The sequence below is a fragment of the Mercenaria mercenaria genome, chromosome 19 (genome assembly GCF_021730395.1).
Source record: "Mercenaria mercenaria strain notata chromosome 19, MADL_Memer_1, whole genome shotgun sequence".
NCBI lineage: Eukaryota > Metazoa > Mollusca > Bivalvia > Venerida > Veneridae > Mercenaria > Mercenaria mercenaria.
In genome coordinates this window covers 29,596,391-29,608,422 of record NC_069379.1, presented here as the reverse complement: position 1 = coordinate 29,608,422, position 12,032 = coordinate 29,596,391, and the positions used below count along the sequence as shown (strand labels likewise).

Sequence of the window (12,032 nt, the reverse complement as noted above, 5' to 3'; positions counted from 1 at the left end):
TACTGCACTCGTCTATATCTTAAGGTATATAAAACATACATGAGATATATGTGGATAACGAAACATTTAATTATGACAATTTTAGATACAAGTTGTAATTAACTATGACCATTTGAGAAATAAGTTTTCAATGATAGCTTTAAATGTTTGTTTTACCATTAATAGCGGTAATCATAAATCCTGTTGCGTGATTGAAGAAAAACTTCGAACCAATGATAAGACACTAACGAGAGATCTGTTTGTATTTGTTGGTTTTAGATTCTGGAACGTATCCGTAACTGTAATACATTCACCCTTTTTTGTTTCGCATTGACCGTTAAGCTTATAATGGTGGAGAAAGAACCTGGTAGCCGTTTAGGAATTAATTCAGGGGGCAGTATTGGTAAAATCATTGACATTCTGTAAGCCGGATTCTGCCTTCCTCAAATACCAAGCAAAGTTTCAAACTCATATCATAGAACGGCAATGATTTTTGTCCAAGCAATCTTAGCATCACTCAGCATGAAGACATCCTCCGTTTCTGACAAATTCGATAACAGTTGAAATGCGATATTTTCAAACTCGTTTATCTCGAGCTTCCTCTGCCCTTCCCTAACACTTACAAAAAATTATTTAATCAAATCTCCAGTAAATCGATTTATCCCATGGAAATTTGAAATACCTAGATTCGCTTACTGTACTGATGCTGTCAACATAAGATATACCTTGAACCGTAAATTCCAGCCGAATCTATGCATAATCCCATCCATACAGAACAAACGGGTTATTGTCTCTTTGTGGCACCATGTGCATTTGAACACATCTTTCTCCATAAACTAGTGCAGCTTCCATCTGGAAAAAAGTTACTTACTCCACAATGACATAAGAAATGTAGTGAAACATTTAAAATTCCTGCACGGAAAAAAAATACATGTTAATTTGAAAAAAAACACTAGTTAGAATAAACATTGATTTATTATCTTCTCGCTTCAATCTGGGTATTACTAAGAAACGTTTAATTTCCTACTCCAGATATGAGAAGATTCCTAAAGATTTTCAACCCTATATTCTTTGATATTGACAGGCGTATTTTGTTGTTGAGTAATAGCTTTAAAGTGATTCTGTTTTTAACAAAATACCAAGTTGCGTTCTTCGCAACATGTATCGACATATTCTTTTCAAAGTACATTTTAACAAAGCAGTATCCCCATTTGACTCAGAAATAGATTTTTTTCGTGAAGATCAATCGAGATTTGAGCTTGAAGTATTACCTGCCGTCTGATGACATTTCTCTGTAGTTATATTAAGTTTGTTGTTTTCATAACCGCGTAGCAATTGACATGTAAAGCCCTTCTGTTATATTACATATATGGTCACAATTGTGCGTCGCGTCTTCACATTCATTTATATCTGTAATCAAATTTAGGAGATCTTAATAATGCAAACAGCGGATATATATATATTTCATGATAATAGAGTCCGATACGTCTTACGGATGTCTGATGTGATGTACATAGTTAATTCTAAAATATATTTTATGCAGTCATATTAGGGTGGAAACATGTGTCAAAGTGGCTATAGGGTCTTTTACAATTATTTGCAGTTGAAAAAGATTTTGCAAGTTATCATTTCGAATGTACTAATTATTATAGTTTAAATTGTGAAAAAAAAATGATATATGTCTTCCACGGTAGAACTTAACCAGTCGCGTGCAATAGTTTACCAGCTAAGGACATTGATTTGTATGAGAGGCCTGTTCTGTCTCAATTAAAATCACTTTAAAACATCTCATGATATATTGCAAAATGTATAGGCATTAAATGTAAGCTGTTTTACCTTTACATGCACTACTCTCTCTACTATCAATTTTGTACCCATCGTTACATGAGCATTGAAAACTTCCGTCTGTGTTTGTACAGTTTTGACCACAACCACCATTGCTGACAGCACATTCGTCTATATCTTCAAGAAAGATTCAACGAATCGCTATGTACATTTCTTTTCATGACGGCTTTTTTTTTCAAATAACCATTTGCGTCTTAATCATTATGTGAAAGAGAAAGATCTATATGACAGATTCTTGAAATAAACTGCAATAAAATGTTGTAATAATCTTTACACCCAAAAGGAATGAATTTTATGTTACCACTCTTTTATAAATTTAGTAATGCGTTTCCTTCTCATACCTCTGCATTTTCGCTCCATCGTCGTCGTCCCCTCAAAACCGTAGACAACGGGTCACAACGTAAGACCTTATTTTGTTTGATTTGTTGCTCAGCTCAGCCGTTAAGTTGTGCAGTTTCCTGTCTAAAGAGCAAGGATTTCCGCATCAAGTCCGTCAAACTCATCTTTCACATCGATGCCTGTGTAGATCACTTATAAGTTTTATATCGACGGTAATTATAACTTCAAATCCAGTAAATTACGCGAATAACGTGTTTTCTAACTAGAAGACGTACCAAGAGCTAAAAAGATTACGCTATGTAGACATTGCATCTCAATATTCAATGCAAAATATGAAGCAACAGAGAAGACTTGCATATCGGTTAAGATATCTGAACATAATCTTTATCTTATTTCTTTTTTTTTAATTTTAGTCTTTTTTTATAAGTCAATCACAATTTATGATATATTCTAGCAAAAGGATATTGGAGAAGGTCAACTTTCCTTTTAAGGGATCAAAATGCAACGAATGTTTGTCATAGTAATGATATTCATTTAAAGTCAATCTATCGACAAGCATGTATATTCTTATGTTCCTATGTTAGTGTTGTTTAGAAGTCGGTAACTCTGTCATTTGGTTTTGTATCAAGTACCCCGTATTTGGAACTGACGTGGTGAAACTTTCCGTTCGTTTCATCATGATAATATAAATCTTTTATAATATTGCTTCGTGGCGTTTTATACTAAAAAAGTCATTCTTAAAGCTTTTGTTACGTAGCAAATGTTATATAATGTTCTAATGAAGCAAGGATAAAAACTTCTTCAAACATTTTTTTGGCATCTAGGTACAAGCAATTAAGGGTTTACATTTAGGTCATTGTTAGTAAATGAAAATAAAATATGAAGTGGTAAACTCGTTTATCGTAAAAAAGATTATTGATTTCATTTATTACCGTGATTTTAGTCATTCTGTATTATAGCAATGAAAATCCACTTTAATGCTTAGTTTGAAAAAAAGTGAAGTCAGAAATTAAACCTTCATATTCAGGGTCACAGTCACACGTGGAATACTGAAAGTATTCATTTTCCCGCGGATCGGTCCTTGGAACTCCTGTACATACACCATGACTGCTACATCCTGTACACAGTAATACACTCACAGAAAAAGCCGGAGATAATCGACCATTTTCATTTTCCGCCACTACCCTGTTAAAGATAAAATTGTTTGCGTTTAGGCGTTTACGCAAAACCTTAGTGTAATGTTAATACAATATAATTCTATTCATACATCTTGTTTTATCGATAGTAATGGAATATGTTCAAAACTCACGAAAAGACCAGAAGAACAACCTTATTAAGAATTGTGTTGATGTCTGATATAAACAATTACATGTTTCATGATCTTACGGTATAACTTACTCTACATATGTTTTCATCCTTTATTACGATTTATTATAAGGTTATACCTTAAGACTAAGATGATGTTCATCCTAATATATTTCATTACGTTTCATAAAATTAAGGAAGCTCGTATAACGTCATATTCATGGAGCTTAATGTTGAATTTTGCAAAGCAAAGAACTGAAAGACCGTTATACCGAATCGTGACGGGTTCATCTGTTTTAGGAACGAATGTAATTGTTGATGAGTCCTGATCAATCTCAGCACTGACGTTGCTTGAAACAATTTTTACTGTATCACCGTCTCCAACATTTAGTTTACATGACGCATTTTGTCCTTTTGTCACATTAACTGTTGAACATCCGTCAAGTGTTGGGACAGTTTCATCTGTTTAACAATAATTTTGTAAACAGATATATGTTTGATTTTTGGAAAACATGTTGCATGGTTTACTTCATAAAGTAACTGTTATCAACCGATACATGTAAGAATATGCATAAAATCACAAAAATAATATCTATAGTTGCTTGTTATCGAACATAGTCTTTCCGAGGTTGTCTGGTTACATAAAGGTAAAGTGAAACAAAATTATACCAGGCAGCTACATTCTAAACGTCTATTGAAACATTATCAATGTATGGTGTGTTCTCCAGTAAGTGTACATTAGTTTTATTGTATTAGTTTGTAATCCTGTAAGTATAATTATAAATGTTGGCAAAAGTTTAAATACATAAACTTAATGTGAATATCATTGAGAATAAATGTACTCGCCACGACAACATAACATGTTAACTACTAGAATTATGTAAGTATTGTCCTCCACGTAGGCATAAGTGCATAAAGGGAATTTGAACGCAAAGATCATCTTACGTGTAAAACATCTGCTTTAACTTGCATTTGAGCTTAAGTTTGAAAACTTGCCCTTTTTGCAAATTGATGTCATATGTAATTATGAGCAAGATTTATATACAAAATACATAGATTATATAAATGTATACTGTAAACCTAGAATTGTTTACTAGCCTTTTTAATCAGCGCATTTCGCGGGTACTTTTTACCGTAAAATTAGATTCTGATCTAACAAAAACAAACGCGTAGGATTCTAGCTGCGGCTTCACCTATCCGCTATAGAACACATGCCTGGACACTGATGTAGATCCTTTCAACCCTTTTTTAATAATGTAGTTTAATGCAGTTTATGTTTTCTTATTAGTGTTAATGTCTTAAAATTTGATATTACAGGAGTCATAAAAACAATTCTCTTTATAACTTAAAATGAGTGCAGAAATCAGCATTAACTCAATTTATTGACAGACGACTTCTGTAGGACGTAATAGACCTGTCAATATAAGATATTTAGGGGATCTAGCAACTATCGAAAGAAATATAACTTGTAGTCGGCAGCATATACGATATATTACTTGTTAGTAAAATATTGTGGATATTTCTACTTAGTGTTGTCTAATCGTCTAATAAAGGATACTCCTATAAATTTCAAACAAATGATAGTGTAATAACAACAATGTATTGTGTATCAATAATCGGGGCGTGAATAACCGTTTATTTAGATGAAAACGACAGGGGTGCATTTATAATTAGGGGTACAATAAAACGATGTTTTCGAGAATACTATAAATGCAATTATGCCGTAATACTTACCTTAGTATACTAATATGTTCACTTGCGACTTCATTTTCGCGGGATTTGCGATGGATACGATTCCGCGAATATTGTATCCGCGAAAATGCCACGTTTTGAAAAACGGGGCGAATACAGTATCACGCAAACATTTCTAAGGTCTACAGTTGTACGTTGCTGTGACTTTAAAGATAAGCCAAACCTTAAATGCTTTATAACTCTAATTTTAAAAGTAAAAAGTTGAGAACTATATTTATGGAAAGAGAATGATCTATTACGCCGATATATATTCTTCAAAATACGGAAAATTTCTACAGATATGAGAAGTCAAAGAAAACGGTTTTAGGGCTGTTAGATGCATTACTGTGGTATCATTTATAACAGGTTATATAGCTAGCTTCCTTTTCCTTTGCACTGACATAACATGGACAGAATTATAATTGATAAATGCCCTTCACTCAACATTTCACTCTATAAACAAATTGTTTCTCTTGCGTAAAGAGGGCAAGTCTTTATAATACCTATATTGTTTCTTTTCTATGAAACATGGTCTTTCAGATTTATCTGGTTACAGAAGATAAAGATAAGTCTTGCTAAATAGATGCATAGCCGCTGCATAAAAACATAACAAGCGGCATGCTATACATTATCACGATATGTTTTCTCAAGTAAATGTACATTAGTTTCGCTATTACATAAATTTCACTTTTAAATCATTCAAGAAATATCATATACGTTTGACAAAAATGTACACAAACTTGATGTGAATATCATTTTATTTTACGAATCAAGTAAGAATTGTCCTCTGTGTAGGCAGCACACACATGAGTCGCATAATTTTTTAAGTGAAAGCTTGTCATATATGTCTTTGAGTGTAAACACCTGTTTTAGCGTGAATCAATATAATTGTGCTTTGAAAGCTAATTTAATGTCAAATGAATTTGTTTGATAAAGATTTACATGTAAAGTTCATAGATAATTTATATTCTGGCACATTTTTACAGAACACAAGAATTTATATATCTTTCATTTTTTTAATATCTATTGACAAAAATTACCGATTTCTGCTTTGTCTGCATCTGACTGTCCTTTGATCTTTTTGGTTTCCTCTGCGATATCAGGTTTCTCCGTGAAAACATAGTCAAACACACACTCAGTATTATTTGAACCTTCGCATATTTTTTCACCTTTCGCTATGAGCTGAGGATCAGCTTCGTCCAAAAATCTTGGAACGTACGTTTCGTTATGGAAATCGACATGGGATTTTCCAACGTCATACACGAATGCAGAATTGTTTGGATTTATTGCCCCTAAATTTAAAATATCATTGATTAGTGTGTTTTACAATTACTGTCATATTTTAGACTTTTATCTCAAAGAATACAGACGAAATGATACTCTACTGACATTATTCTATTTTTTTTTTTTTTTGGTTAGTTCTGTAAGATGAGAAATGTATGCGACTTGTATATAAATAACTTTATATCTTTTTATTCAAATGTATTAAATACTTGCATGTTTTGCCATATTCGAATATTTCTCTTTCGGTAATATTTTCTTTTAGAACCGTTCCATTTGGCATCGCAAAATCATCGCTTGCATCTCCGTTATAGTTTCCAAGGAGCCCCTTTGTTAGATTTTTAAAATGTGTAGGGACAAACGTGCTCAAAGTCATCATTCCGATATTTTATCGATATGGTTAGCGATATTCTGACGCAGTTACAACCATATATGTATTCTTACCACCATCAAAACATATTACCCACTCTGTTATTAGAGTTGTCCTTGATAATCCATAAAATCAATCTGTTGCGGCTTGATGCAAAGACTGTACATTTCTACCTTATTTTCTATTGTGAGGAAGCAATTCAGCTGGACTATTGAAGATCGGTGGTATCACCCAGGTGCCTACCCATACTTACAACAATGCTCACAGAGGCACCGATGGTTGTTCTCCATATTGATAAACTTAATGTCGCCAGGCAGTCTATATTTGTATTGGTGTAATGATAAATGTGTGAATTCTTTGTTTATTGCAAATAATGGTGAATAATTATTATTAGATCATATTCATTGTGAAATACTGGATAAAATTTGTTTTTTCTTATTATTTCTTTTTGAGCATGTTCTCAAGTGAAAACAGTTACACTAAGTATAAAGCCCTGCTATCTAAATACTTCCTCATATTGATTACATTTATGACCTAATATAAACCAGAATTGAGATTTGGATTAAAAAATCAGCCTACATGAAAATAGCACCAGTTAAAACATGATTGATTCTTACTACAAGTCTGGAAGAATACGTTCACACTGTGATTCCGTTTTGCAATGGTCAAGTTGTTGTCCAGAGAAGACCAAACAAATGGATCCGTTTCATCTGTATTTGCATTATATTGGTCTGTCAGGTCTTCTTCGTTTCCATAAATATTAATACCTGTATTATGATAAACTGTATTGTTATCATGTGATCAAAATTAATGACGGTACGTTTTCAGAAAAAGTCCAACTCAGTTCAAAAGAAAACAAAATAGGAAAGGTTCAGATCTTAATAAAAAAAACTAGGTTTGATATTTTTGGTGCTCTGTGGTTCCGAGAAATCTACCCTTAACTTTTATCATTTTTTTTTTAATCGTCTGAATAAATTTCTGCTTAAAACTTGCTTAGCAAATTGTTATAATTACCAGTTCGGTCCTTGTTACGTTCCACATGTACTGACGAATCAGTCGAATCTTTCGCAGCAAATGCAGTAAAGACTGTAGCATATGAATTGCCATCCTCTTTAATGTCCCTTTCTGTCCTGCTTGAGATCAAAGATCATTTGGCCTGGTACTTAATCTGAAGAAGTGTAATATTCCCCAAGTCCGTTGAAGGTAAAATTCATGCCATCCAGTGTACTGAAGTGCGGGTCTCCCCAGAAGGTTCCTGTTACATAAAACATTGCATGCACAATACGTCTAATTGAATAATAAGGATGCACTGCAGGGCTTACTTCTATGAAACCTAAATCTAAATTGTATGTATCAATCTTTCCTATTGTCATATTTTAAGTAGAATAATTCTAGTATTGTAATTAGCTTGTACTATATTATGTTTATTTTGATTAGGGATTTTGCAATAACAGTTTGAAACACCTGTAATCTGCTTTACCTGAACTTTCTGCAGTGATAACAGAAAGACATAGTTTTTCATAGTAGTGTTCGTTTTCTGGAACAAACATTCTTAAACCATTCATAGAGTAAAACTTGTTGTTACCACTAGCAAATCACATACCCAAAAAATTATACGTGACGTCTGTACAGCTTCCAGTAGGTCTTACTTCATAATAAGATTGCAATAGTTTGGACAATGTCCATCAATTTTCTTTGGCCTTTCATCGTTCAATTTTTGGTTCTGCTGGGATGTCGTCGTTCTACAGTTGGAAATCCCAGCAAGTGGTCGTTCATACACCCAAAGCCAAGTGTTCAAATCGTAACAGCAGGACTGAAATTGTAAAAAAAAAATACAGTTAAAGATAAAAACAGAACTGACATATGTATGTACAGGATATTTGCACGAATATATTGCATAATTACCAATGGGCACACGGCTTTATTCATACTGGCAATTTACTGCATGCATAATCACACTAGGCAATCAAATAATGCACCTCATACATAGCGCTTCATCTCTTTGACATGACCTATAATGCCACTAAAACAGCATGTTTCGTGCCACACAATTAACAGAAACACACATGTAAATAGATAATAATAGAAAGAGCGCTAAAACCAGCGGTACATTTAGAACCTATTTTTTTTGCCAACCCTATCTCTCAACAAAATGTATAACGTCCTTAAATATTACACAACGCTTGGTATCATCAAAATAATTTCACAAAGCATGTATGTTTACATTTCTATTGAATAAGAGAAGAGTTTCGGGCTAAAGGATTCCATTAGTTGTAGTGTTATTCTCGTAAAATAAATAAATGCTCGCCTTGATGAATTGGGTAAAGAAAGATCAAGAGCTTCCCATAGGACAATGGCATCCGAAACTAATTACAGTTTAAACAAGCCCAAAAAGAGTCCTAATGTAAAAATGCTTGATCGGATTCAATATTGTTTCAATGTAGTTAAAGTATTACTTCTTTGCGCAAATCGTAGCAAAAAACAAGTTTAACAAATATTAAACAATACTCTTTGCGGTTTCTTTTGAATACAACTGATGTAAGGCTAATTTTATGAAAAATAGTACAAGAAGTTGCATCAGCATCTTCTTCGTAGCATATCAATATTCAGACGAGTATGTTTTTTATAAGAGCACAGATGTACATAAAATAATACCTTTCCATAATGTCCAAAAATACCAACTTGCAGCATATCAACACATTTATACTTCAAATCTTGGCGCCATCTATACAGTCCAATCTTCCAAAACCAAGGATCGAATCGTGACAATCGTATATCACAGGGACATTCTGGTGTCAAGCTTGCAATGTAATCAAGTCGTTTTTTCTCTTCGTAGTTTTCATTATACCATCTAATGCAGTCAACAGCGGCGTTACTGTGTTTAATACTGTTTGAATTGAGTGGTCTGAAGACGAGTCCGGACACATCTAATCGACAAAAACGACATCAATATCATTTCAGCATTAAACAGCTTGCGATCAGTAGTACCCGTACTCAGAGCTTAGCTATCTCGTTATCACTTAAAAAATGTAGGAATGTCAATTCCCATTTATCACGCTTCAGGCATATATGTATATATATAGTGGTTTTAATATTTCATACCATTAATTATTCATATTTGAAATAGGCATTTAGCGTGCCTAACCTAAAAATACGCTTACCCCGTTTAGAGGAAGAAATAGTCAGTTTAGCATCCATTTGCAGAGCTGCATTGGAAAATGAATAAGGATGTGTGTAGGTCAACGAGTTCACTGTATAACCAACCCAGACTTGAGTACTCGTTGATAGATTGTTCACCCATTGCATCTTGCCATTTCCGTATATGTAAAATGCATACGTCAACCTTCCGTCGGACACAAACACGACTTGAAAGGTTGATGTCTTTAGAGAAAGAATTATTAGATTTGTAAACAAATGAAAATTATATACAGACAAAGTAAAAATTATATCAAGTAACACAAAATACCCAATAAAGTAACATACACGGGTAGCTAAAGTTGTGAAAGGCGAAAGAAATCCCAATCCTAACCATGCTCCGAATCATTGTACAGTTTATATTAACGTTAGGTTATTGAAGACATTTTTATGGTAACATTTTATAAGAGCAATACATTACATGAGGCATTGATGAATAGATCGTAAAAGAAAACTGTTATAACTGTGCATCTGATAATGTATAAGTGGTCAAAATATAAATTTGAAATTAGATTAAGGTTCAGCCCTCAAATATAAAACGTATGTGTTTCAGACTAACCTTTGAATTGTCGAATCTGCCTTCCCAGCGCTTGACATCAAGCAAGTTGCTATCAAAACGTACTGGCATCGAATGAAGTCCAAATTCCCAAATTCCTGACACTGTGATTCAATGTATAAATCAATTGTTCAATCGTCTGTTTGTTTTTTTGTAAACTTAGTTATGCTGATGATCGATAGAGCACCTCTCCTGATTTTCGCCTATCTATTGGTCCGTAAAATGGTGCAAGTAACACCCTCCTCTGAAGGTTCCGTAAAGTGTTCTTGTTTCTTGGAGGCGTTGGGTTGCTGAATTGATTATCGAAGCTAACATACCCAAATGTGCACACCTTTTAAAGAAAACAACGCGATAAAACACATCGTATGAATCTGAATCAAATAAACTGTTTAGATTTCTTAACATACACTAGTTGATTAAAAATCGTAACGCGTCATTGAATTGTTCTAATGAGTGTCTAGGGTATCTAATGGTTAGTACCGGCAAGTTGCAGTAACTTGCTGAGAACAGTTAGTCCAGAATCCGAAAACAAAACTATCGTTAAATATTAGCCTTTTCTTAAAAAAAAGAAAAAACATTGTTTCGATGTACTTATTTTAATTGTAAAGATTATTTTTAGTCGTTTCAAAAAGCAATGCATTCAAATAGTCCCGTATCATTTTGCATGGCTTTAACGATCTTTTTAGATTATATATATTTCCAAGGCATAAGAAAAACCATAATGCTTAATACTTACATACAAATCGGTGTGCATTTTGTCAAAAACTGGAAAGCCTAAGTCAAATGTAATTTTGGTCCACAGAAACTTCGCTTTGGTATGGCAAGATCACCAACCTCTGCACCAAATGGCAGTAATGGCACTGGAGTGTAAAGCTTTGATGTCATTCATGCAAAATGAGCATGCATAGGATTAGAGATTAGGACTCAGCATTAAAACACTTCTTGTAAGAAGAATAAGACCGGATGAATACAAAAGTATTCCAAAATTTTGTTAATTGGAAAGAAACTGAGAAACCAGACCCTACCTAATATAATTATTTTAAATGGACTCACTTTTTAAGATATATATAAACGTCATTTGAAAGAGACAATTTAAATATATGTAGAGATAGACAAATTGAATATACTTCAATTTACAACACATTTGCGTTGCTGTAATAGCAACAAATGTATTGATAGTTTGTTCTGTAAAAATAATCTGAAATACTCTTAAATTAGAGTAAAACTAGAAATATCTTTAAACACAGTGAGGCACTTGTGGTGTTGATTGCCCTTCTACTGGATCCTATTCTAGTTTACAAAGTGCGTTTACCTGACAAACTGAGGAAATAGATTAATTGTTTACACGCTGTTTAACAGTTGGTGAAGTTTTAAGTCTGAATAACGCTCTGTGTAAATGAATCAATGTGGTTATTTTCTAAACATTTAAAG

General features: G+C 33.2%; 2 protein-coding genes across 2 annotated transcripts in view; both read right to left on the bottom strand.

The window, feature by feature from the left end:
* Window positions 1–2,934: 2,934 nt before the first annotated feature.
* LOC123541968 (mucin-like protein) lies at window positions 2,935–6,884 on the bottom strand. Its single transcript, XM_053531821.1, has 4 exons — window positions 6,697–6,884; window positions 6,240–6,491; window positions 3,741–3,930; window positions 2,935–3,348 (listed from the first exon to the last, which is right to left on the bottom strand). Exons 1-4 carry the CDS (start codon window positions 6,857–6,859, stop codon window positions 3,138–3,140), a joined length of 816 nt encoding a protein of 271 aa, XP_053387796.1. The 5' UTR covers window positions 6,860–6,884; the 3' UTR covers window positions 2,935–3,137.
* Window positions 6,885–10,778: 3,894 nt separating this feature from the next.
* LOC128551169 (deleted in malignant brain tumors 1 protein-like) overlaps window positions 10,779–12,032 on the bottom strand; it is a 29,847-nt gene continuing 28,593 nt past the window's right edge. Inside the window, exons 28-29 of the mRNA XM_053531685.1 lie at window positions 11,338–11,461; window positions 10,779–10,932 (exon numbers count right to left, since the gene is read on the bottom strand). The gene's annotated coding sequence lies outside the window, so the exon portion shown is untranslated. The remainder of the gene's footprint in view (window positions 10,933–11,337; window positions 11,462–12,032) is intronic.